The sequence below is a fragment of the Hyla sarda genome, chromosome 1, assembly GCF_029499605.1.
Source record: "Hyla sarda isolate aHylSar1 chromosome 1, aHylSar1.hap1, whole genome shotgun sequence".
NCBI classification, from domain to species: Eukaryota; Metazoa; Chordata; class Amphibia; order Anura; family Hylidae; genus Hyla; species Hyla sarda.
This window is the reverse complement of record NC_079189.1, coordinates 181,679,027-181,705,646: the sequence shown is the minus strand read 5'-3', so window position 1 is coordinate 181,705,646 and position 26,620 is coordinate 181,679,027. Positions and strand designations below refer to the sequence as shown.

At 40.7% G+C, this 26,620-nt stretch overlaps 1 protein-coding gene across 31 annotated transcripts in view; it reads right to left on the bottom strand.

The window, feature by feature from the left end:
* ANK2 (ankyrin 2) overlaps positions 1–26,620 on the bottom strand; it is a 634,142-nt gene that overhangs the window by 51,105 nt on the left and 556,417 nt on the right. For 18 of the 31 annotated variants that reach the window (XM_056565107.1, XM_056565143.1, XM_056565099.1 and 15 more), the window contains 3 exons: positions 21,040–26,220; positions 16,878–16,952; positions 9,442–9,573 (listed from right to left, as the gene is read on the bottom strand). In XM_056565107.1, coding sequence (XP_056421082.1) covers positions 9,442–9,573; positions 16,878–16,952; positions 21,040–26,220 — 5,388 coding nt within the window. The remainder of the gene's footprint in view (positions 1–9,441; positions 9,574–16,877; positions 16,953–21,039; positions 26,221–26,620) is intronic. The other 13 variants (XM_056565223.1, XM_056565258.1, XM_056565287.1 and 10 more) reach the window with 1 other exon arrangement.

The window sequence follows — 26,620 nt, the reverse complement described above, 5'->3', positions numbered from 1 at the left end:
ATGGAGAAATGGTCCGACTTCGCTGTCGGATACCAGCTCTACCGTAGGGATGGGCAGCACCTCAATGGGGATGGTGCAGCTGTGCTTGGGGAGAAGATGGCTAGAAGGGTGGAGGAGTGTTTAAACTAGGGACTGGGGGGAGGAAACCTACAACATAGAGGGGGAAGATAGTGTAGATAGAGAGGGGGGACTTATTAATGTACCTGGGGGTGGAGCGGAGAGATGGGTTAGAATAGTTAATAGGGATAGGCTTCACAGGAAAAAAAAAACATACACCATTGAATTGCATGTTGACTAATGCCAGAATTCTGTCCAATAAAACTGACGTACTGGAGTTGATAATGTCTGAGGAGAATTATGACATAGTGGGTATAACAGATACTTGGTTGGACGATAGCTGTGACTGGGCAGTCAACATACAGGGTTATAGTCTATTCAGGAAGGATCGGACAAAACGGAAAGGGGGAGGAGTTTGTCCTTATGTAAAGTCCAGTCTGAAGGCCGCACTGCGGGAGTATATATGGGAGGGAAACGATAATGTGGAGTCATTATGGGTAAAAATATATGGAGATAAAAAAAAATTCTGATAGGGGTTTGCTATAAGCCACCAAACATAATGGAAGAGGCAGAAGATCAATTACTGAAGAAAATAAACAAGGCAGAAAATCAGAATGAGGTGATAATAATGGGGGACTTTAACTATCCTGATATAAACTGGGAGACTGAGTCCTGTGAATCTTATAAAGGAAACAGGTTTCTGTCTATAGCTAAAGACAAATATTTGTCCCAAATGGTGCAGGGCCCGACCAGAGGGGGCATTCAACTGGACTTAATATTAACCAACAGACCTCACAGAGTAACTAATGTGCAAGTAGAAGGACACCTAGGAAAAAGTGATCATAATATAATACATTATAATTTGTTCTTCAATAAGGGAATCTCTCGAGGGGCCACAAAAACAATGAACTTTAGGAAGGCAAAGTTTGATCAACTCCAAGTAGCCCTTAGGCTAAGTTTCCACTTGTTTTTTTTTTCTGGCAGTTTTTGGATATCTGCCACTGCAGTTTTTGAGCCAAAGCCAGAAGTGTATTCAAAAAGAATAGGACATATAAAGGAAGGACTTATACTTCTCCTCCCTTATGGATCCACTTCTGACTTTGGCTCAAAAACTGCAGTGGCAGTTTTTCAGAAACTGCCAGAAAAAAACAAAAACAAAAAAAGTGGAAACTTAGCCTTAAGAATATAAAATGGGATAATCTCCTCAAAAACAAGAATACTGACAATAAATGGGAGAATTTTAAAAAAATCTAAAATTCTCACTGTAAGATGTATGTACCTGGAATAAAAGAAATCCAATATGGATGAATAAAAATGTTAAGGGGGCAATGAATGAAAAAAATAAAGCATTTAAACCATTAAAACAGGACGGCAGTGAAGAAGCATTAAAAAGCTGTAAAATATGTAAAAAACTGACAAAAGCCACAAAGATAGAGACAGAAAGACTCATTGCCAAAGAGAGTAAAACTGACCCTAAAATGTACTTTAACTATATTAATAGCAAAAAGGTAAAAATTTAAACGGGTACTCCGGTGGAAAACTTTTTTTTTTTGTAAATCACCTGGCGCCAGAAAGTTAAACAGACTTGTAAATTACTTCTATTAAACAATCTTAATCTTTCAGGCACTTATTAGCTGCTGAATACTACATAGGAAATTCTTTTATTTTTGGAACACAGTGCTCTCTGCTGAATTACGAGCACACTGCTCTCTGCTGACATCTCTGTCCATTTTAGGAACTGTCCAGAGCAGAATATGTTTGATATTTTCTCCTACTCTGGACAGTTCTTAAAATGGACAGAGATGTCAGCAGAGAGCACTGTGCTCGTGATGTCAGCAGAGAGCTCTGTGTTCCAAAAGGAAAATTATTTCTTATGTAGTATTCAGCAGCTAGTAAGTACTGGAAGTATTAAGATTTTTTAATAGAGGTAATTTACTAATCTGTTTAACTTTCCAACACCAGTTGATTAACAAAAAAAAAAAAAAAAAAAAAGGTTTCCACCCCTTTAACCCCTTAAGGACCAGGCCATTTTACACATTAAGGACCGGAGCGTTTTTTGCAATTCTGACCACTGTCACTTTAAACATTAATAACTCTGGAATGCTTTTAGTGATCATTCTGATTCCGAGATTGTTTTTTCGTGACATATTCTACTTTAACTTAGTGGTAAAATTTTATGGTAACTTGCATCCTTTCTTGGTGAAAAATCCCAAAATTTGATGAAAAAAATGAAAATTTTACATTTTTCTAACTTTGAAGCTCTCTGCTTGTAAGGAAAATGGATATTCAAAATATATTTTTTTTGGGTTCACATATACAATATGTCTACTTTATGTTTACATCATAAAATTTATGAGTTTTTACTTTTGGAAGACACCAGAGGGCTTCAAAGTTCAGCAGCAATTTTGAAATTTTTCACAAAATTTTCAAACTCACTATTTTTCAGGGACCAGTTCAGTTTTGAAGTGGATTTGAAGGGTCTTCATATTAGAAATACCCCATAAAAGACCCCATTATAAAAACTACACCCCCCAAATTATTCAAAATGACATTCAGTAAGTGTATTAACCCTTTAGGTGTTTCACAGGAATAGCAGCAAAATGAAGGAGAAAATTCAAAATCTTCATTTTTTACACTCGCATGTTCTTGTAGACCCAATTTTTGAATTTTTGCAAGGGGTAAAAAGGAGAAAATTTTTACTTGTATTTGAAACCAATTTCTCTCGAGTAAGCACATACCTCACATGTCTATGTTAATTGTTCAGCGGGCGCAGTAGAGGGCTCAGAAGGGAAGGAGCGACAAATGGTTTTTGGGGGGCATGCCGCATTTAGGAAGCCCCTATGGTGCCAGGACAGCAAAAAAGAACACATGGCATACCATTTTGGAAACTAGACCCATCAGGGAACGTAACAAGGGGCAAAGTGAAGCTTAATACCCTACAGGTGATTCACGACTTTTACATATGTAAAAAAAATATATATATTTTTTACCTAAAATGCTTGGTTTCCCAAAAATTTTTCATTTTTAAAAAGGGTAATAGCAGAAAATACCCCCCAAAATTTGAAGCCCAATTTCTCCCGATTCAGAAAACACCCCATATGGGGGTGAAAAGTGCTCTGCTGGCGCACTACAGGTCTCAGAAGAGAAGGAGTCACATTTGGCTTTTTGAAAGCAAATTTTGCTCTGGGGGCATGCCGCATTTAGGAAGCCCCTATGGTGCCAGGACAGCAAAAAAAAAACACATGGCATACCATTTTGGAAACTAGACCCCTCGGGGAACGTAACAAGGGGTAATGTGAACCTTAATACCCTACAGGTGTTTCACGACTTTTGCATATGTAAAAAAATATATATTTTTTTTTACCTAAAATGCTTGGTTTCCCAAAATTTTTAAAATTTTCAAAAGGGTAATAGCAGAAAATACCCCCTAAAATTTGAAGCCCAATTTCTCCCGATTCAGAAAACACCCCATATGGGGGTGAAAAGTGCTCTGCTGGCGCACTACAGGTCTCAGAAGAGAAGGAGTCACATTTGGCTTTTTGAAAGCGAATTTTGCTCTGGGGGCATGCCGCATTTAGGAAGCCCCTATGGTGCCAGGACAGCAAAAAAAAAAAAACACATGGCATACCATTTTGGAAACTAGACCCCTCGGGGAACGTAACAAGGGGTAATTTGAACCTTAATACCCTACAGGTGTTTCACGACTTTTGCATATGTAAAAAAAAATATATATTTTTTACCTAAAATGCTTGTTTTCCCAAAAATTTAACATTTTTAAAAAGGGTAATAGCAGAAAATACACCCCCAAATTTGTTAGGCAATTTCTCCCGAGTACGGCGATACCCCATATGTGACCCTTAACTGTTGCCTTGAAATACGACAGGGCTCCAAAGTGAGAGCGCCATGCGCATTTGAGGCCTAAATTAGGGACTTGCATAGGGGTGGACATAGGGGTATTCTACGCCAGTGATTCCCAAACAGGGTGCCTCCAGCTGTTGTAAAACTCCCAGCATGCCTGGACAGTCAACGGCTATCTGGCAATACTGGGAGTAGTTGTTTTGCAACAGCTGGAGGCTCCGTTTTGGAAACAGTGGCGTACCAGACGTTTTTCATTTTTATTGGGGAGGGGAGGGGGGCTGTGTATGGGTATGTGTATATGTAGTGTTTTTTACTTTTTATTTTATTTTGTGTTAGTGTAGTGTAGTGTTTTTAGGGTACAGTCACACGGGCGGGGGTTCACAGTAGTTTCTCGCTGGCAGTTTGAGCTGCGGCAGAAAATTTGACGCAGCTCAAACTTGCAGCGGGATACTTACTGTAATCCTCCGCCCATGTGAGTGTACCCTGTACGTTCACATTGGGGGGGGGGGGGGGACATCCAGCTTTTGCAAAACTACAACTCCCAGCATGTACGGTCTATCAGTGCATGCTGGGAGTTGTAGTTTTGCAACCGCTGGAGGCTCCGTTTTGGAAACAGTGGCGTACCAGACGTTTTTCATTTTTATTGGGGAGGGGGGCTGTGTAGGGGTATGTGTATACGTAGTGTTTTTTACTTTTTATTTTATTGTGTGGTAGTGTAGTGTTTTTAGGTTACAGTCACACGGGCGGGGGGTTCACAGTAGTTTCTCGCTGGCAGTTTGAGCTGCGGCAGAAATTTTGCCGCACCTCAAACTTGCAGCCGGATACTTACTGTAATCCTCTGCCCATGTGAGTGTACCCTGTACATTCACATTGGGGGGGGGGGGGGGGGACATCCAGCTGTTGCAAAACTACAACTCCCAGCATGTACGGTCTATCAGTGCATGCTGGGAGTTGTAGTTTTGCAACAGCTGGAGGCACACTGGTTGTGAAACACCGAGTTTGGTAACAAACTCAGTGTTTTGCAACCAGTGTGCCTTCAGCTGTTGCAAAAGCTACAACCCCCAGCATGTACGGACAGTGGAAGGGCATGCTGGGTCTTGTAGTTATGCAACAGCTGGAGGCATACTACTTTGGCTGGGGATGCTGGGGATTGCAGTTATGCAACAGCTGGAGACACACTGGTTTGCTACAACTCTCAGCAGTCACCGACAGCCATCGGGCATGCTGGGAGTTGTAGTTATGCAACCACCAGATGCACCACTACAACTCCCAGCATGCACTTTAGCTGATTGTGCAAGCTGGGAGTTGTAGTTATACAACAGCTGAAGGTACACTTTTCCATAGAAAGAATGTGCCTCCAGCTGTTGCAAAACTACAAGTCCCAGCATGCCCATAAGGGAATGCTGGGAGTTGTGGTGGTCTGCCTCCTGCTGTTGCATAACTACAGCTCCCAGCATGCCCTTTTTGCATGCTGGGAGCTGTTGCTAAGCAACAGCAGGAGGCTGTCACTCACCTCCAATGATCCTCGCCGCACAGGTCAGTCCCTCGTCGTCGCTGCCGCTGCTCCTGGGGCCCCGATCCCAACAGGGACGCCGGGGATCGGGGTCCCCAGCACCCAGGGTGCACGTCCCGCACCCGCTCACGTCCTCCGGAAGAGGGGCGGAGCGGGTGCGGGAGTGACACCCGCAGCAGGCGCCCTGATTGGTCGGCCGGTAATCCGGCCGACGAATCAGGGCGATCGTGAGGTGGCACCAGTGCCACCTCACCCCTGCTGGCTCTGGCTGTTCGGGGCCGTCTCTGACGGCCCCGATCAGCCAATAATTCCGGGTCACCGGGTCTCTGGAGACCCGATTGACCCGGAATCCGCCGCAGATCGCTGGATTGTCCGACATGGGGGGTCATCATGACCCCCCTGGGCGATATGCCCCGATGCCTGCTGAACGATTTCAGCAGGCATCGGGCACCGGCTCCGCTCCAGAAGGTTGCGGGGGCCGGTAAAACACATGACGTTCTCATATGTCATGTGTCCTTAAGGACTCGGAAATGGAGACGTATGAGGACGTCATGTGTCCTTAAGGGGTTAAGTGTTGGCCCTTTAAAAAATGATGAGGAAGAAATTATAGACGGGGATCAGGAAAAAGAAAATATATTAAACAAATTCTTCTCAATTGTATTCACCGATGAAATGCCAGGTGAAATACAGCGAGATAAGGTAAACTCCCCAATACAGGTCACCTGTCTAACACAGAAGGAAGTACAGTGCTGCCTACAAAAAATCAAAACAGACAAATCACCAGGTCCAGATAGCATTCACCCCCGTGTTTTTACAGGAATTAAGTAAAGTAATAAACTGATAAAAGCTGCAAAAATAGAGACAGAACGACTCATTGCCAAAGAGAGTAAAACTAACCCTAAAATGTTCTTTAACTATATAAATAGCAAAAAGGTCAACAATTTAAGTGTTGGCCCTTTTAAAAATGATGAGGAAGAAATTATAGACGGGGATCAGGAAAAAAACTAATATATTAACCAAAATTCTTCTCCAATGTATTCACCGATGAAATGCCAGGTGAAATACAGCGAGATAAGGTAAACTCCCAGTACAGGTCAGTTCTTAAAATGGACAGAGGTGTCAGCAGAGAGCACTGTGGTCATGATGTCAGCAGAGAGCTCTGTGTTCCAAAAATAAAATGACTTCCTCTGTAGTATTCAGCAGCTAATAAGTACTGGAAGTATTAAGATTTTTTTTTTAGAAGTAATTTACAAATCTGTTTAACTTTCTGGCACCAGTTGATATAAAAAATAAAAAAATAAAAAAAGGTTTTCCAATGTAGTACCCCTTTAACCTCCTTTGTATGTCAATTGTTTGAGGGTTTTCTAAGAGATGCTATTTTGGAGTATCTTGATAAAAATAAATGTATGACTTCATATCAGCATGGCTTTATGAGGGATCGGTCCTGTCAAACTAACCTGATCAGCTTTTATGAGGAGGTGAGTTCCAGACTGGACCAGGGGGAATTGCTAGATGTTGTATATCTGGATTTTTCCAAAGCATTTGATACAGTGCCACATAAAAGATTGGAGCATAAAATGAGAAGGATTGGGCTGGGGGAGAATGTGTGTAAGTGGGTAAGTAACTGGCTCAGTGATAGGAAACAGGGTGGTTTTTAATGGTACTTATTCTGATTGGGTGACTGTCACTAGTGGGGTAAAACAGGGATCAGTCTTGGGTCCTGTTCTATTTAATATATTAATTAATGACCTTGTAGAGGGGTTGAATAATAAAGTAGCAATCTTTGCAGATGATACTAAACTCTGTAAAGCGGTAAACACTATAGAGGACAGTGCACTGTTACAAATGGATCTGGATAGGTTGGAGGTTTATGCTGGGAAGTGGCAGATGAGGTTCAACACTGATAAATGTACGGTAATGCACATGGGGAGGAAAAATCCGGGCTGGGATTATGTATTAAATGGGAGAACACTTGGGACGAATCACGTGGAAAAGGACTTGGGAGTCTTAGTTAATAGTAAATTTAGCTGTAGTGACCAGAGTCGGGCAGCTGCTGCCAAGGCAAATAAAATCATGGGGTGCATCAATAGGGGCATAGATGCCCACGACAAGGAAATAATTCTACCACTGTACAAATCACTAGTCAGACCACACATAGAATACTGTGTACAGTACTGGGCACCAGTGTACAAGAAGGATATAGGGGAGCTGGAGAGGGTTCAAAGACGGGCATCCAGGGTAATATGGGGAATGGGAGGACTACAGTACCCAGAAAGATTATCAGAATTAGGGTTATTTAGTTTAGAAAAAAGAAGGCTTAGGGGCGACCTAATAACTATGTATAAATATATCAGGGGACAGTACAGAGATCTCTCCCATGATCTATTTATACCCAGGACTGTATCTATAACAAGGGGGCATCCTCTACGTCTTGAGGAAAGAAGATTTCTATACCAGCACAGATGGGGGTTCTTTACTGTAAGAGCAGTGAGACTGTGGAATTCTCTCCTGGAGGAGGTGGTCATGGTGAACTCTGTAAAAGAATATAAAAGGGGTCTGGATGCATTTTTGGAGAGTAATAACATCGCTGGTTTTGTATACTAGATTTATAGGGACAGCAGATTGATCCAGGGATTTATTCTGACTGCCATATTTGGAATCTGGAAGGAATTTTTACCTCTAGTATGAGGTTTTTTTTGCCTTCCTCTGGATCAACTCAGTAGGGACTCATTAGGGATATAGGTTGAACTTGATGGACTCTGGTCTTTTTTGACCTTATGAACTATGTAACTATGTTAAAAATAGGGGAATAAATTATCAAGGCCGAATTCGGCCTATATATTTGTGAAGTTGCAGCATTCAGGTTGCGTAAAATTTATGATGTTACTAAGTGTATACGGCTTTATGTGCTGTAAATCCAGAGAACATTTTGTCGTGGTTTCCTACACATGCAGTTTACGCACTGTTGTATGATGTGCAACGCTTGCAAAAGTCATATGCAGCCGCACGAGGCTGAATAACAAGTGTGCTCCACATTAGCACAATGTTACTCATAAAAATTATTCTGCATTTACCATTAGGCCATGCATCTTGATAAATGCCGACAAGTTGCAAAGGTTAATAAAAAAAAAAAAAAAACTATTTTTAACTCAAGGCTAAATTTCGTAAATTATCCAGCTAATAACCAAGCATAATACTGTATTTTTAAGACATTCAAAAACAAAGAAATGAAAGTACTGCACTCACCCAGTGCTGTGCAATGCCCTTTCAGCATTCCAAGACTTTTGACATCTCTGTGGCATGTCAAAAGTTTTGTGCAATAACAGAGACACTTTAAAGGGGTACTCCAAAGGAAAAAAAAATGTTTTCAAATCGCCGGTGCCAGAAAGTAATACATATTTGTAAATTATGTCTATATAGAAATCTTAGCCCTTCCTCTCAGAAGAAAACACTGTGGTCAGACTGGAAAGAACTACACAACTTCCTCTGTAGTATACAGCAGCTGATAAGTATTGTAAGGATTTATTTTTATTTTTTTTTATAGAAGTAATATACAAATGTTTACAACTTTCTGGCACCAGTTGATTTTAAAAGTATCTCTTTAAGAGTTTACAGAAGTGTAATTCCAACAAGGGGTGAGGGAATTGGATTGTTATAAAAAGGTCCATATCTGGATTTCAATATCTGGTCATCATCCTTTAGATTCGACAAGTCACACAGACATATAATAACCCAAATCGGGGGCATAGAAAGAGAAGATCCACTGATCGGATTAATGTGTTGCAATTTTTTCATATAGCAATTCATATTTGGAATAGGATCAACTGAGTTAACCTAAATACTGTGTTAGGACAGGTTGTAGGTTTATCCCTTAGGAGACTTTAATTCCTTCATTTTGTATTGACTGCATTCACATCATGATGTTAGCCTTCCCTTTTAGTTTTCAATTCAGAGTGAACAGCTTCCATAACATAACCCTGCTAACTCACTATATACATGAATTCATGACTTACCTGTTGCATGTTTTCCATCTCTTTCAAGCCAATATTTAAGCAATGCATGGCTCTGATCCTGTAAGGAGTTTGGGTTTTCAACTCGTATTTGGTGAATTTGTTCTTCTGTGAAGTCCAGCTCTCTGGCTAGTTCTAAAAATAAGAACAAATACATACTGTTAGAATTTTTCAGATAAGAATAAATCTAGTTGTAATAATATCATGCCACCTAGTGGGCACAGGTAATTTCTATTTTAGCAAGAACAGATAAAACCAAAGATCATATAAATTTAAAGAAAAACAAGATATCTGAATTTGTCCTATCATATTGAAGGAAATGAAAAATACAAAACTAAAATCTATACTAATGGTATACAACAATATTAATAACTACTAATTTTACCAGACCTATACTAACAGTTTATACTTGTGTTAGATATGAAACATGATGAATATTACAATCAGACTTTAGACTTAGCTTTTTTTATAACTATCAGCGGCAGCATGAGGAGACCATATAGTGGCTGAATGACCCAGCCTGGAGGTGGCAACAGCCTGACGAGACCATAGTGTCTCACAATTGAAAAGATTAATATTGATATTTTTTTACATTTACATTGAAGATTTCAAATAGATGAACCTAAAAAGTTTTATTTAATGTGCCAGCAGCATGAGGAGACCAAATGGCGGTACAATGACACAGTCTGGAGGTGGCGGAAGCATGAGGAGACCATATAGTGGCTGAATGAAACAGCCTGTAGTTGGCAGCAGCATGAGGAGACCATATAGTGGCTGAATGACACAGCCTGGAGTTGGCGGCAGCATGAGGAGACCATAGAGTGGCTAAATGGCACAGCCTGGAGATGGTGGCAGCATGAGGAGACCATATAGTGGCTGAATGACAGCCTGGAGTTGGCGGCAGCATGAGGAGACCATATCGTGGCTGAATGAAACAGCCTGGTGGTGGCAGAAGCATGAGGAGACCATATAGTGGCAAAATCAGACATCCTGGAGGTGGCAGCAGCATGATGAGAACATATGGTGGCAGTATGAGACAGCATGGAGGTGGCATCAGCAGCATCAGAAGTCCTGAAAGTGACCCGGTGATATATTGGGGCGGTGGGAGGCAATACCAGTACCCGGTGATGAAGGTGGGTTAAAAAAGGTGAACTTGGCATCAGATGTGTGGCATCAGGCGGGTGGAAGGATCAGAATAGTAGGTAGGCAGATGAAAACGGTCTCTTTTGTAAAAGTGTTAGTGTGCACAAGTATTGAGGAAATGCATTACATAAAACTTAACTTTTAAAAGGGTACTCCGGCGCTATGACATCTTATCCCCTATCCAAAGGATAGGGGATAAGATGCCTGATCACGGAGGTCCCGTCGCTGTGGACCCCCGTGAACATTCACGCAGCACCCCGTTATGCCCCCTCCCATAGGCTTGCATTGAGGGGGCGGAGCGTGACGTATACATATATTTGGGTACATATAATTTTAACCTATGAAAAGTTTTAGCTAATGCATATCCTCAATACGTAATTGTGGTCTGATGCCGAGGAATGTCTGTAACTGGGGAGCAGCACCTTAAATATGTTTTGCATTATCCATATTTGTGATGTGTTGGTATGGCCCCATGGTCAATCTACTCTGATGCATCAGGCATTGGTGGGTGGAAATCTTGGCTGATCCATGCCTGATTCCTCTTCACAAAGGTCAGTCTCTCCACATTTTTCGTGCATAGACGAGTTCTCCTTGGGGTTACTATGACCCCCGCCGCACTAAATACCCACTCGGATGGCACACAACTGGTCGGGCAGCACAGCTTCTCCAGGGCAAACTCTGCTAGTTGTGGTCACAAATCAAGTTTAGCTGCCCAGAAGTCCAGCGTATCTTCAAGGTGTGTTGACAGGGTCATGTCAAGGTATGCTACCACCTGCTGGTTCAGGTCCTGCTCAAGGTCTACCTGCTGCTGATGAGTTGCTTCACTATGAAGATGAAGAAAGCTACTTATCATTGACTGTAGAATCAGGCCACTGCTAAGGGATCTGGTACTGCTGCTGCCACCCCACCCCTCCCCAGCAGCCATGGCAGTGGAAGGTAAGCACAGAGAGCCCCCCGAGTAAGACCTGCAAGAGAATGGAAGATGGCACAGATAGGCATCGGCCAACTGACTACGTAGGATGTCTCTGTAGTAGGTCAGCTTGTCCTCCCTGTCAGTGGGTGTAAAAAAGGCCCCCATTTTGTGAAGGTAACAATTCGGCGGTCACTACGCAAGCAAGTGAGCATGCATCGTGCCATCGGTGCAAGTGACTCGGAGGGACTCCCTGCCTCCATCTTTACTGCATACTGCCACAATGTGTCTGGGTCCTCTGTCTCGCCTTCCTCATAACCCTCTAGCTGCTCCTGGCTCCAGACTTTCCACTTCTGCCACCATGCTGACTGCCAATCATGCTACCACCTTGCTGGTTCAGCTGCTGCCTCACGGGCAACCTGCAACCCTCTTCTCTTGATGATGAAGATGAAGCTCGTTCTGCACCTGGCTCCCAAGTGCGATTGGCTTCCTCATCATCTGATGTCCTCCTCAGGTTCCTCAACAGTGTGTGCTTTAGGAGCCTGAACACTCACAACACCACTTCCCATGCCACTCTCCTCATCACTACTTGCCCGCCTAGCGGAGGAAGTGGCGGACGCCTCCTCCACTTCTTGGATGGGCAGTAGCTGCTGACTGTCCTCTAGATCATCCTCACTAAATAGTGGAGCTGAACCCACAGCATAAGAGACTTGTGTGAGGGAGGGAACAGCATAGGACAGAGGCAACGGGAGGACAGGCACTGCTCCCTGGCCATGCAAACTAAGGGTTGTGTCTGAGGAGCCACCAACTGTTGACTGGGGGTGTCAGATGTCACTTGTGGTGAAGTGGATGACCATGTTAACCAATCGATGACGGCAGATGTGGTATGCACTTATGAGGGGAGGACAATGCACTCCAGTAAGCTTAAAACAGTGTTTGCCTTTGACACCAGCAGGTGTGTACTTTTGGCTGGCCTTTCACAGTATCTAGGCCCTTAAGACTTTAACAGAAACAAAATGGTACACCACTTAGATGTACGTATGTGGTACGCACTTAGGAGGGGAGGACAATGTGCTCCAGTATGCTTAAAACAGTATTTGTCTACAACACCAGCAGGTGTTTACATTTGGCTGGCTTTCACAGAATCTAGGCCCTTAAAGGGGTACTCCGCCCCTTGACATCTTATCCCCTATACAAAGGATAGGGGATAAGATGTCAGATCGCCAGGGTTCCACCGCTGGGGACCCCACAATATAGCAAGCAGCACCCACCTGTAACTGCTTCCGGAAGCGCTGGAGGCTCTCAGGCTAATTCCTCCCGACCACGGGGACGGAAGATCGTGACGTCACGACCCCGCCCACGTGTGAAATCACGCCCCGCCCCCTCAATGCAAGTCTATGGGAGGGGGCGTCCGTCACGCCCCCTCCTATAGACTTGCATTGAGGGGGTGGGGCCTGACGTCACATGGGGCGGAGTCGTGACGTCACGCTCGTCCACCAGCGCTGCCGGTGTGAGGTGGAAGCCGTACAGGTGGGTGCAGAAGCCGAGATCCCGGGGGCCCACAGCAGCGGGCCCCCGGCGATCTGACATCTTATCCCCTATCCTTGGATAGGGGATAAGATGTCTAGGGGTGCGGAGTACCGCTTTAAGACTTTAACAGGAACAAAATGTACACCACTTAGATGTACGTATGGGGTATGCACTTATGAGGGGAGGACAATGCACTCCAGTATGTTTAAAAGTGTATATGTCTACAACACCAGCAGGTGTGTACTTTTGCCTGGCCTTTCACAGTATCTAGGCCCTTAAGACTTTAACAGGAACAAAATGGTACACCACTTAAATGTACACACAGGTTACACTTAATAGAGGACGATCTGCTTTTAGTGCTCTGCTCACCCTAACTGGCTGGCTACTATTTGCTTTTCAGTTGTTGTACAAACCAGTGCTGCAGCACTCAGTCAATCCACCATTTTAGATGCCTGGCCCCTGGAGCCTAGACCGCACTAAATGGAGTTTAATGAAGTTTACCGAGACTTACCGAGTACCGGCGCGGCAGTGGGGACCGGTGGCAGGCTCTCAACAGCTGGAGGCACACGGGTTGGCGGTGGGTAAGTTGAGGAGGCGGCGGCATCTGCATCAGAGGCAGCAGTGAAGCTCTTTGCTGCTGCTTCTGGTAGTTTCAAAACTACAACTCCCAGCATGCCCTTTGGCTGTCTGGGCATGCTGAGAGTTGTAGTTTTGCAACATCTGGAGGGCCGCAGTTTGGAAACCACTGTGCAGTGGTCTCCAATCTGTGCTGGAGCCTCCAGCTGTTGCAAAACAACAACTCCAAGCATTTCTGGACAGCCACTGACTGTCCAGGCATGCTGGGAGTTTAGCAACAGCTGGAGGCACCCTGTTTGGGAATCACTGGCGTAGAATACCCCTATGTCCACCCCAATCCCTAATTTAGTCCTCAAATGCGCAAGGTGCTCTCTCACTTTGGAGACCTGTCGTATTTCAAGGAAACTGTTTAGGGCCACATATGGGGTACTTCCATACTCGGGAGAAATTGCACTACAAAATTTGGGAGACTTTTTCTCATTTTACCCCTTATGAAAAGGAAAAGTTGGGGTCTACACCAGCCTGTTAGTGTAAAAAAATTCTAATTTTTTACACTAACATGCTGGTGTTGCCCCATACTTTTTATTTTCACAAGCGGTAAAAGCAAAAAAAGACCCCCAAAATTTGTAACGCAATTTCTCCTGAGTATGGAAATACCCCATATGTGGGTGTAAAATGCTCTGCGGAGGCACAACAAGGCTCAGGAGTAAGAGCACACTATGTGCATTTGAGGCCTAAATTGGTGATTTGCACAGGGGTGGCTTATTTTACAGCGGTTCTGACATAAACGTAAAAAAAAAATACCCACATGTGACACCATTTTGGAAACTACACCCCTCACAGAATGTAACAAGGGATATAGTGAGACATAACACCCCACAGGTGTTTGAAGAATTTTCATTAAAGTTGGATGGGAAAATAAAAAAAAAAAATTTCACTAAAAGGCCTAAATTTTTCATTTTCACAAGGGAAAATAGGAAAAAAGCCCCCCAAAATTTGTAACCCCATTTCTTCTGAGTAAGAAAATACCCCATATGTGGATGTGAAGTGTTCTGCGGGCGAAGTACAATGCTTAGAAGAGAAGGAGCGCCATTGGGATTTTGGAGAGAGAATGTGTCCGTAATTGAAGGCCATGTGTGTTTACAAAGCCCCCATAGTGCCAGAACAATGGACCCCCCCCCACTACATGTGACCCCATTTTGGAAACTACACCCATCACAGAATTTAATAAGGGGTGCAGTGAGCATTTACACCTCACAGGTGTCTGACAGATTTTTGGAACAGTGGTCCGTGAAAATGAAAAATTTTATTTTTCATTTGCACAGCCCACTATTCCGGAGATCTGTCAAACACCATTGGGGTGTAAATACTCACTGCACCGCTTATTAAATTGTGTGAGGGGTGTAGTTTCCAAAATGGGGTAACATGTGGGGGGTCCACTGTTCTGGCTCCACGGGGGGCTTTGTAAACACACATGGCCCCTGACTTCCATTCCAAACAATTTCACTCTCCGAAAGCTCAATGGCGCTCCTTCTCTTCTGAGCATTGTAGTGCTCCAGCAGAGCACTTGATGTCCACACATGGGGTATTTCCATACTCAGAAGAAATGGGGTTACAAATCTCGGGGGTCATTTTCTCCTATTACCGCTTGTAAAAATGTTAAATTTGGGGGAAAAGCAGCATTTTAGTGAAAAAAAATTTTTACACATCCAACTTTAACGAAAAGTCGTCAAACACCTGTGGGGTGTTAAGGCTCACTGTATCCCTTGTTACGTTCCTTGAGGGGTGTAGTTTCCAAAATAGTAGGCCATGTGACATTTTTTTGCTGCCCTGGTACCATAGGGGCTTCCTAAATGGGACATGCCCCCCAAAAATCATTTCATCAAAATTTGCTTTCCAAAAGCCAAATGTGACTCCTTCTCTTCTGAGCATTGTAGTTCTCCCGCAGTGCACTTGACGTCCACACATTGGGTATTTCCATACTCAGAAGAGATGGGGTTACAAATTTTTGGGTGCATTTTCTACTATTACCCCTTGTAAAAATGTAAAATTTGGGGGAAAAACAACATTTTAGTGAAAAAAAAATTCATTTACACATCCGACTTTACCGAAAAGTCGTCAAACACCTGTGGGGTGTTAAGGCTCACTGTACCCTTTGTTACGTGCCATGAGTGGTGTAGTTTCCAAAATAGTATGCCATGTGTTTTTTTTTTTTTGTTATGGCACCATAGGGGCTTCCTAAATGTGACATGCCCCCCAAAAACCATTTCAGAAAAACTCTCTCCAAAATCCCAATGTCGCTCCTTCCCTTCTGAGCCCTCTACTGCGCCCGCCGAACACTTTACATACACATATGAGGTATTTCCTTACTCGAGAGAAATTGGGTTCCAAATTTTAGGAAGATTTCTCTCCTTTTACCACTTGTAAAAATCCAAAAACTGGGTTTACAAGAACATGCGAGTGTAAAAAATGAAGAGTTAGAATTTTCTCTTTCAATTTTTCTGCTATTCCAGTGAAACACCTAAAGGGTTAACACACTTACTGAATGTCATTTTGAATACTTTGAGGGGAGCAGTTTTTATAATGGGGTCATTTATGGGGTATTTCTAATATGAAGGCTCTTCAAATCCACTTCAAAACTGAACTGGTCCCTGAATAAATTCTGATTTTGAAAATGTTGTGAAAAATTGCTGCTGAACTTTGAAGCCCTTTGATGTCTTCCAAAAGTAAAAACATGTCAACTTTATGATGTAATCATAAAGTAGACATGTTGTATATGTGAATCAATATATAATTTATTTAGAATGTCTATTTTCCTGATAAGCAGAGAGCTTCAAAGTTAAAAAATTGCTAAATTAAAAAAAATTTCATAAAATTTTGGAATTTTTCACCAAGATATGATGCAAGTATCGATGAAATTTTACCACTATCATAAAGTAGAATATGTCACGAAAAAACTATCTCAGAATCAGAATGAAAGGTAAAAGCATTCCAGAGTTATTAATGCTTAAAGTGAAAGTGGTCAGATGTGCAAAAATCGCTCTGGTCCTTAAGGCCAAAATGGGCCTGGTCCTTAAATAAACTAGTTCTAGAAACCTTCACCTTCATGTAAAACTGTATATAAGATTTTTCTAGTCAAAGCTGTCAGCATCCAAAACAGTGTGAACACATAAATATAAATGTTTTTCGCTGTACTCTCTGTTGCACCAGTACTGTCGCATATGTGCGCAGCATTTACAAAAACATGCAATGTTGAAGAATTTTCTATTAAAAACTTTACCAGTCCAGCTAAAGCCCAGATGATCAGCAATATGGGCAAGTCTTTGCTCCATCCTCTCTTGGTCCTCCTCAAAACCTAAAGAGTATAAGCCAAAACAATGGATTATATTACCAATGTAAAATTGCTATATTGAGAGTAAAATAAAATAGATGCAAATGTTACAAGTGATGAGACGTTACCTTCGCTTCATAGAATACCAATAATAAATGTAATAATCTGTCACCCCTTCTTTTCTTTTTTAACATAGAACAAGAAACCAAGAACACAACTATAAGAATGGAATTTCTACCACTGTTTTAAACCGAAGAAAAAGAAAACCTTATAGATCAATTCAGTGTGAGGTCTGCAATGACTGATTCCATATATATTGTTTGCTGACAGGTATGGGTTAGCTGCTCAATTCCATAGAGTTATATGAGATGTGAACAAATGAGCAATTCAAGAAAAAGCTCATGTATGTATCATAGAAGGCATCCAGGTCTACTGACGTGTGTGTTTTAGTAATATAATATCAATTTATTCAAACATTTCCAGGAGGAATAACAGAGAAACAGTGCAGAATTCGAAGAAAAGATCTTTCAGAATTGTTATTTAATTGGGAATAGAAGTACCTATTTTTACTAAAGAACACAAGTCAGGAGAAAGATCATGTCCTATTTAAAGAAAAATTTGAGTTGGAAGTTGGGTGGGAACTTTATTGCAAAATGGGGTATAAGTGCTATGGTCAGAAGGTGTGATTAGGAGCTTTATATTCACACTCTTTGAACATGACTGACGCCCCTTAGACTCCTAGTCACAACCCACTAGCCTAACATTCACAACCCATTTTAAAATATAGTTCCCTGCCATCTAACTATTCAGTAAAATGAACCAAATCCCTTGTACATCGGGAACCAGGGGTCCCATTTTTCTTGGACTGACCACAGGTCCTTTTTAATGATAAAAAAAATTCCAGTAAAGAAAAAGAAAAATAATCTATTGATATTAAAAATATTACTATGTGAATAAATATATTACAATATACAATCTTATTTTAAAGCTATTAAAATAAATATTAATTTATTATTTGTACATCATCTGAGTCTGTTAAAGGGGGTTTCCAGGAAAAGCTATTGATATCCTATCTATTTTATCCTATAGTATCAACACCCAGCACCGCAAGCGATCAGCTGTTTGGTGCCCGCAGAAGACCAAGAATGGAGCTATAGCAGTGCGCTCTCTACTCTATGCAGCGGCAGCGCCAAGGTACTGCAGCCTCAGCTCCTCTTAAAGTGAACGGGCATCTCGGAACTGCTATCAATAGTTTTTCCTGGAAAACCCCCTAACAAACTACAACATCTGGATGGCAGGCTAAACCATGTTACACAGTCTCTAAAAGAAATGTAGCAGGTCACGGCACCTCTCTATTCATATTACTCAGACACATGCATAGAGCCATTCAGCAGCTAGTGTTCCAGTATGCAACAATTCTGTAGCTTCCTCCGATGTATAGTGCTACTACGTAATATAGCAAGTATAACAATAGGCACTGACCGGTTATTCTTGAAGCAGGAAATTCTTTATTATCTTCAACGAGTACATCATGTGTGGGGGAGCGGACTGCCGGGAACAACTTCGGACAACCGACCGTATCAATTGTCTACCGTAGGGCCTGAGGAAGCACAAACGAGCGATACGGTCCTTTGCCCAAAGTCGTTCCCTACAGTCCAATCACCTGCACATGATATACCCATCGAAGATAATAAGGAATTTCCTGGTTCAAGAATAACTGGTCAGTGCTCCGTACTTTTATTTTTCTTGATTTCGCCTAAACCATGTTACTGTATGAGGTATTCTGATGTCAGGTAAAAAAAAAAATCTAGCTGTTGGTTGTGTCTGTGGGTATCCTCCTATGTCAGATAATCACTGTGCTTCCAGTTCGAGCAGTTACTCAGTACCATAATGTTCCTTAGCTTTTCATCATAGTCCTTCTACCCTGCCTACTTCTATCCCACAGCATTTCTGCCAGTTCCCTGCTTAGAGATGCTGCAAAACCTGCTTTACACAATAGATTCTCGCCACACAACAAGTCTGCAAAACCTGCTGTATTCATTGCCTGTGGCATTGCTCAGCACAAGAAAACAATTCTTATTCTACCTAAATGTCCCAATAAAGCTATATATATATATATATATATATATATATATATATATATATATACTTATATGACAGGGAGATAGTAATGTAAGTTGTGGGGGCTAATCAGGGGTGATGACATCACACAAGTAGTGGGGCTTGAGCTCAGAGACAAGATCCAGCCCAGCCTCCTAAAACAACAAATGATGATCTAAGGAGTCGGGAAGCTAGAGAAAATACTACACTGAAAATGAAAGGACTACATAACTGCCTTGGGTAAATCAAGCAAAAGCATAATACTTCATAGTTTTAGTTAAAAACTATTTAATTTTCTGATACTGAAATGGCTTTAAATGAGGATGTCTGTAAATGAAAATGTCAGTTTTATAACGTGGCTTTGTTTTGGCTGAAATAAGCTTGACAGACCATGATTAAAATGGTAACATTTACATCTAGAGATGAGTTAATGCCATTAACTGAGATCAGTAATAAAATATTTTTTTAGTGGTTCTCACCAGGAATCTATGTCTTTTTTGGGCAGCAACCAATAATGAAGCATTACAACAACCCCATGGGTAGTGACTGAAATTTCCTAAATACTATAAAATCTTATTTGTTGTAATCATTGCTAAATAACAAAGTAATGTAGACTTGTTCAAGACTTTAATAAAGACAATTCTTGTTGCTGTTACAATGGAGGCTATACTGATTAACACATTGCCTCCCCAGGAGTATACTCTATATATCCTATATTTGGGGATTATGTTTTTTTAGGATTTATACAGTATCTCACTGTTAATATGTTTATAGATTAGGCAAAACATGTAATTAGACAGTACACTATTGTAACTACAGTGCAATAATATAATAATAATAATAATATATAGATCAATAAAGTGAAATAATCATTCTATATTCACTGCCTGAAATCCTCTGGGTCAAAGTGGCATAACAACATATTTTATAGTACTGTATAGTTTCATGTATGTGTGAAGAGAATTCAACTTCAAAAACATTTATGATTTTATTTTTAGTATGAATGAAATACTACTGATTTACTATATGGTCTCTAAGGGCTTTGTTTTTATTGCGCTAATGTAACTAATATTGGTAACTAACAATAAAGTTGCTGGACTATTGGGCTGCGTTTAATGGTATTTCAGTAGTCCTGGTCACTGTGCGCTATACTGTTTAAATAAGGTAGCTGTTAAGTAGCAAGTAGGCTTATAAAAACTGTGGGGAGATTTATCAAAACCTGTCCAGAGGAATAGTTGTTGAGTTGCCCAGAGCAACCAATCAGATCGCTTCTTTCACTTTTGAAAAGGCCTCTGAAAAATGAAAGAAGCGATCTGATTGGTTGCTATGGGCAACTCAGCAACTTTTCCTCTGGACAGGTTTTGATAAATCTCCCTCACATCACTGTATAACATGTGCAGTCATGCCTTTTTTTTTTTTTTTTCCTCCATAGAGCTACAAGAAAAATTGAAACAACTTTGCAAATAGTTTTAATTAAACCTGTCCCACCATACTGTCTACAGCTCCTATGCAGAAATATGCACCTCTAAGGTAACAGTCTACAGTGTATTCTCATCCCGTAGTCACAATGCCATTCCCTATACCCTTATTCTTGCTACCCTTATTCTTCTACCAAGTTTGACTGAAGGGTCAGACTATACAGAGTCTGTTTGTGGTCTGTTACTACACATATAAATAGTCCTTCATACAAAACTAGAGCAAAGAAAGGAATGTGTTTGTAGACAAAGCCTTTAGGTACATTATAAGAAAATCAATCTTTGCAAACCTTCACACTGAAGTAGATGGCTCTTCATAGTATGTGTTATTGTTACTGCCTTATACGGCCTTCACAATATCCAATCTTGAGATTTGTTTTTTTACAAACAGTAATGACTTTTAACAACATAAAAACAGACACAACATGCACAAACAAAACAATCACTGCTAAAAAAAATGTTCACATATCACAGAAGTGAATTAAAAATCTATGACATGCAAAATAGAGGGAAATCCCACTTTCTTTGTCAAATACCTTGTGCATTGTCATGGCTATGGTCATCTGGAATACGTTCAATTTGAGTTTCAATTGAGTCATCCCATATAGGTCTGGTGTCAAAGATGTCTTCTGGAACAGACTGCTGGGTTTCAGGCATTGGAACATTTTCAATGACTGAAATATCAAAGGCACTGCTCTCATCATCAGATAATGGTTCTTGTTCCTTTTCAGCCTGGGTAAGTCTGTCCACTAATTTTGATGCCTCATCACTAATTTCTTCAAAGAAATCAATCGAATTCTTGTACATTTCAAAGAAACGTTCCTGCTCTGTTGTTGCTGATGATGATGTTTGGGCAAATGACAAATTCTTTGCTTTTACTGGAAGTTTTGATGACTTTTGTTTTGTTACCTCAACATTTTCTCTCTCAACTACCTGACTAGATTGTTCAGAATCGTCACAATGAGATTCTGTGCAACTCCTTGTTTTTGGGGTTGCTTTTACTTTGGAATCTGATGTGCTGGCATCAGACTCAGATTTACTTCTATTATCTTGTTTCACAGGTATTTTGCTACTAGATTCAGTTGTTTTAACAGGGATCTTGGACTTTGGCTTTTGATCTTCCACAAGTGTAAGGCTATCATTTGCGGACTTGTATTCAGTATTAGCAATTATAGGACTTTGTGAACTATCTTCAGATACTGAAGAAATAGACCTTATAGGAATTTTGGACTTTAATACAAAAGAGGAACCACTTTCCATGTCTGCGGTTGGGATTTCAATTACAGACTTCTGTTCTTCAGGTGAAGTATCTGGGGATTCATCCCGATTAGAAACCTCTACTTTTGTATGGGGTGTAAAATCTATTTGCATATCTACTAAAGAATGATCAGGAGATGGTGACCAAGAGTCTAGTGAGGAACTATCATACCCTTCTTGAGTATTTGATACTATTGTAGTACTGTCCCCTGCAGAATCCTTTTTAGATGTTTTTGAGGAAGCAGAAATACCCATCTTAATAGGGATTCTTGACTTCTGTTCTGTTTTAGTAGTTTCTGTATCCATATAATCACCATCCATTTCAGATTCGGCAACGGACTGGCTGTCAAACAGAGATTCTGATGCATTGTGTAACTCACTTTCTGTTACATCAGTTTCTACAGCAGAAAATGGATCTGATAAACTTTCAGGAACTGGTGATTCTTCTTCTCCACTTTCTTCTTTGATGTCCTCTGGCACACTTTCTGCACACTGCTGTCCTATTTGGAAAAAATGAAAGCTTTCATCTGCATAATTTCTTTTGGTCATATCAATAGCTCCACTGCGGGTCATCTCAAAGAGTTTTCCTTCCTGAAACATAAAGGGGTTTTGTTCACTGGTTGGTGTGCCCTCTTCAGTAGGTGTACGTGCTGGAGTGGTATCAGGTGTAGTTCCCTGTGACTGTTTATCTACCATCAATCCAAATATTTTTTGCTCTTCTTCTTTCACACGTGCTTCAAAAGCTGCATCATCTTCTCTGATGGAACTCCATGAGTCTGCTTCAGTTTTAGTTATAATAATGTGTTCACTTTGATGTTCTGCGGTTTCGCTTATTAAGGCATCTTTTTTAAAACATTCATCATCTGTTGAAGAATACCTTGGTGTAGCTTCCTCATTCTGCTCAGGTTTACCACATGATTGACTTTCAGTCTTGCTTATGGCATGAGCATTTCCTTGAGTAATATCATGACTGGTAAAAAAATGTTCTATTGGGACATTCTCATATGGACTTGTGATTTCAGGAACAGAAACACTACCTTCATGCCCAACAATTTCATCATGTGATTGTGTAGATATAGATGTCTGACTAAGCACTAATGGTGATGAAATAAATGATTTAGTTGTACTTTTATCCTCAGATGGCGATCCATCACTTTCTGCTGGATATGTTACATTGTTATACTCTGATGAGTATTCCATACATTCAGTTATATTTTGTCCCAGACTAATTTGTTCACTGACAGACACATCATAAGAAGCTATAAGATTGTTTTCTACTTCAAAACCAGATACACTTTTATGTGCAACTTCAACATTCTGAATTGCACTGCTACTATCTGAAAGATTTTGTGCTATTTCCCCATGTGTACTCATGTTTTCATATACATCTTTTCTTGTCATAGATGAATCAGTACAGATCTCTTTAGTTTCAGCCTCAGTTGTCAAAACTTTGTCTTCAGATGAAGTGGAGCTTTCATGTCTAAGGTGTTCCCCTTGTTCTGTATTTTGTATGCTAACATCATCTGACTGGACCTCCTGTGCAGGCATGATTGGTTGAAACGCTGTGTCCTCAGGGCTTGAACTAGAATCTAAGCTTGGTGGTAGTGGAGATGGAGGTTGAACTCTTATTAAAGGGTCCAGCAGTAGACCAGAGTCTGCTCCTTTTTTTAACTGGGTTAATTCGGGTTCACTTTCTGAAGAACTACTACTTTTTCTGCTTTCTACAGACTTGACTACAATCTGAACATCTTCATCCTGCACTAGTTTAATACCACTCTCTTCAATGTCCTCATCGTTTGCCATGTTTGTGTCACTTACTGAAACATGTTCTTCATGCTTGAATTCTTTTTTATATTCTCTTTTCTGCTTTGCTTCCTGTTCAAGCTCATCAAACATTTTTATCTTTGTTACCATTTTAAACATTTCTTCTTCAGGGGTGAATCTTTTCTTTGGCTCATTTTCAGAATCTTCTTCTGGCTCTTCAGAAACTTCTGGAATTATACCAGGCTTTGGAAGGGTAGAGAAAGCCTGCAAGTCTTGCATTTTTGGAGTGACTTCATAACTGATCTCTTCAGAACTTGGAGTATCTGGAGAAAGTGGACTTTTTCCAGAGCTTTCCATGAGTGATGTCTGTTCTATGCTATCATCCTCAGCACTTCCATCTGGATCTCTTAGAATTCTAGTACGAAGAGCTAACTCTGAGGCCAGATCTGATTTCAGACTTGCATGAAGGGCAGAGCCTATGAGCATACTAGACTTAATTTTTTGTTCCACAGGGCTACTCTCAAGTGAATCACGACATGGAGATTCTTTTGTGGGACTTGGTTCTAATGAATCAGGAGTTTTATGAGAAGAGTTGTCTTCTAACACTGGACTTGCTTCCAATGAATCCTTATGGCTAATTGCTACTGAATCATCTGCCACTGGGCTACTGATCTCATCATCTTGTGTATGTTTGGTAGACAGAATTAATTGTAGACCCTGGGGGCTTTTCAAAGTTACATGTTGTTTATCTTTTACTTCAGAATCTTTACATTCCAAAGGAGATTTTTCAGTGTCAGTACATTTTTCATCAACTTTAGGCATGTGTGATGTGATGTCTTCCTCTTTAGCCAATTCCTTATCTTTATTTTCAGTTACAATATCAGACTTTATGTCATGGATATTCTCTTTCTCTGCTTTAGGTTTATCGCCAACCTGTTCTTCTGATTTCTTTGGTGAAAATGAAAGGCTTTCAGGGCTTGTACCTGGGGTCTCTGCTAGACCTTCATGCTTATAGCTGTCTTCTGAACTCATGTGAGGTGTTCCATCCAATAAGCTGCCACTTGGAGAATCTGCAATGCCTTCATGCTTAAGACTATCTGAGCTATCATCATATGTACCACCCTGTATATGTAACGCTGGAAGAAAGCCATCTGTTTCATCTTCAGTAGGAAATGATACATTAAATGGACTAATGAGTACTTGGTCTAAATTTAACTGCACCCCTTCTGCTTCTGGGAGGTGCTTGAATTGTAAATAGTTGTCATTATCCTCCAGTTCTTCTTTGATAACAGCTGAAAAGTCTGTGGATGTCTTTCTGTCAGGGCTAATTTGTGGGTCAACATCTTGGTCACTAATGCTAACTCTTAACCTTATATTTGATCTATCCATAGAGACTTCTTCATCTATGACTGAGTGGACAAGTTCATCTTTTGTATGGATCTGAGTCACTACCTCTTTAATTTCAATAGGAGGCAATTTAGGACTTCCCTTGTATTCTTTTTGATCATCAGAGACTGACTTTAACTTAACATGACCTTTTGGGGTTTTTGGCTCACCTTCACTAGAAGTTACTTGTTTTTTTACTAAGTTATCTATCTGCGTAATATTATCTGACAACTGAACTGTACTGTCTGATGATTTGTTTTCTACAGAGCTTTGCTTTTGTACTGTTTTATATTCAAAAAGTCCTGATTTCTCCTTAGAAGGATCATGTCCTGATTGAAATGCCTTCATTAATTCCCGAACAGACATAGTTTCTTCCAATTTTTCAGTTTTTGAAGATGGAGAAACAGGTGGCTGCACTACAGTCACTATACTTTGTTTCTTGGCAGGCTCGCTAACAACCTCCTTCAATTGTGTTTTGCTTGATATGCTTGAATGTCCTTTTTGTTCTTCTTCAACTCGTTTCTGAAGAGCTTTTACCTTGTCTTTTATTGATCCAATTGGAGTTTCTTCGATCACTGGAGAAACTTCTTTTACACTTGGAGCAGGTACTGTACTTAGGTTAAGGTCAATTTCATCATCCAATGACTCTTCTGAACTAAATTTTGTTAGTACCAAAACCTCACTACCATGGAGCTCTTCTTCCCGCTTTCTTTCCCTAAGTTTCCTGCGGACAGGTTTTTTTATTTCCAGTTTACGTTGCTCAGGTTTCTGTGTTCCAGGTCCACTTGTAGCTGTCGAATCAGTTGAGTAAGAGTTAAGGTCATTTGTGAGATAGTGAACCATGTCATGTGTGTCTGTTTTTATTTTAGGTTTCTCCCCTCGGTCTATTTTTATTTCTATACATGGAATTTCATCAACATCATGGAGGGCATTAAGTTTGGCTTCCTCTATTTCATCATCCCCTACAAGAACCCATTCTTCATCTTTTTTATATGATCTTGAAGAGTGAGCTTCTTCTTTGGAGTAGGTTCCAGTTCTAAGTATTTTATTCACTTTTTCTAAATCTTCTTTTACCCTTTCAACTATTTCAAACGGTTCTCCTGGATCCTCTTCGGTTCTTTCAAGGTCTTTATTTTTAAGAGAACATGGCTTTTGTGTGGCATCAACGGTAAGAATTGCACTCATTTTTATCAAATCTTGCTTCATTTCACAAACTTCCGACAGCAAATCTGGACTTGCTAATACTGGCTCATCATTGACAAGATGGCTTTTCAGGATGGAAGTTTCTGTGGATTCCGTTTCTTCATCATCTTTGAGGTGAATGAGAAATATTAACATAAAATGGCAATAAATAAATAGTGACTGAATAATGTAATCATGAAGGAAATAATCACAGCTCTGGCTGAGGTGGGGGTGTGAATGCAATGAACTGATAGGGTTGGTGGATCCAAACGGTCTTGAACATCATGCTAAAGGAAAAAGGTAACTGGGAAGGAAAATGGGCAGGAAATAACTTGCTTAGAATGCACACTACACCACATTCACACATACAACAGAACAACAACACCAGGTTTGAGACAAAACATTAAATGAATAAATAAAGAACAAGTAGAAAACAAAATCACAGTAAATCTCAAGGCATCTCAAGATTGTTTTGATGCTATACAACCAATAGAAAATAAAAATAGAAAGAAGAGCTATAATTGTTGA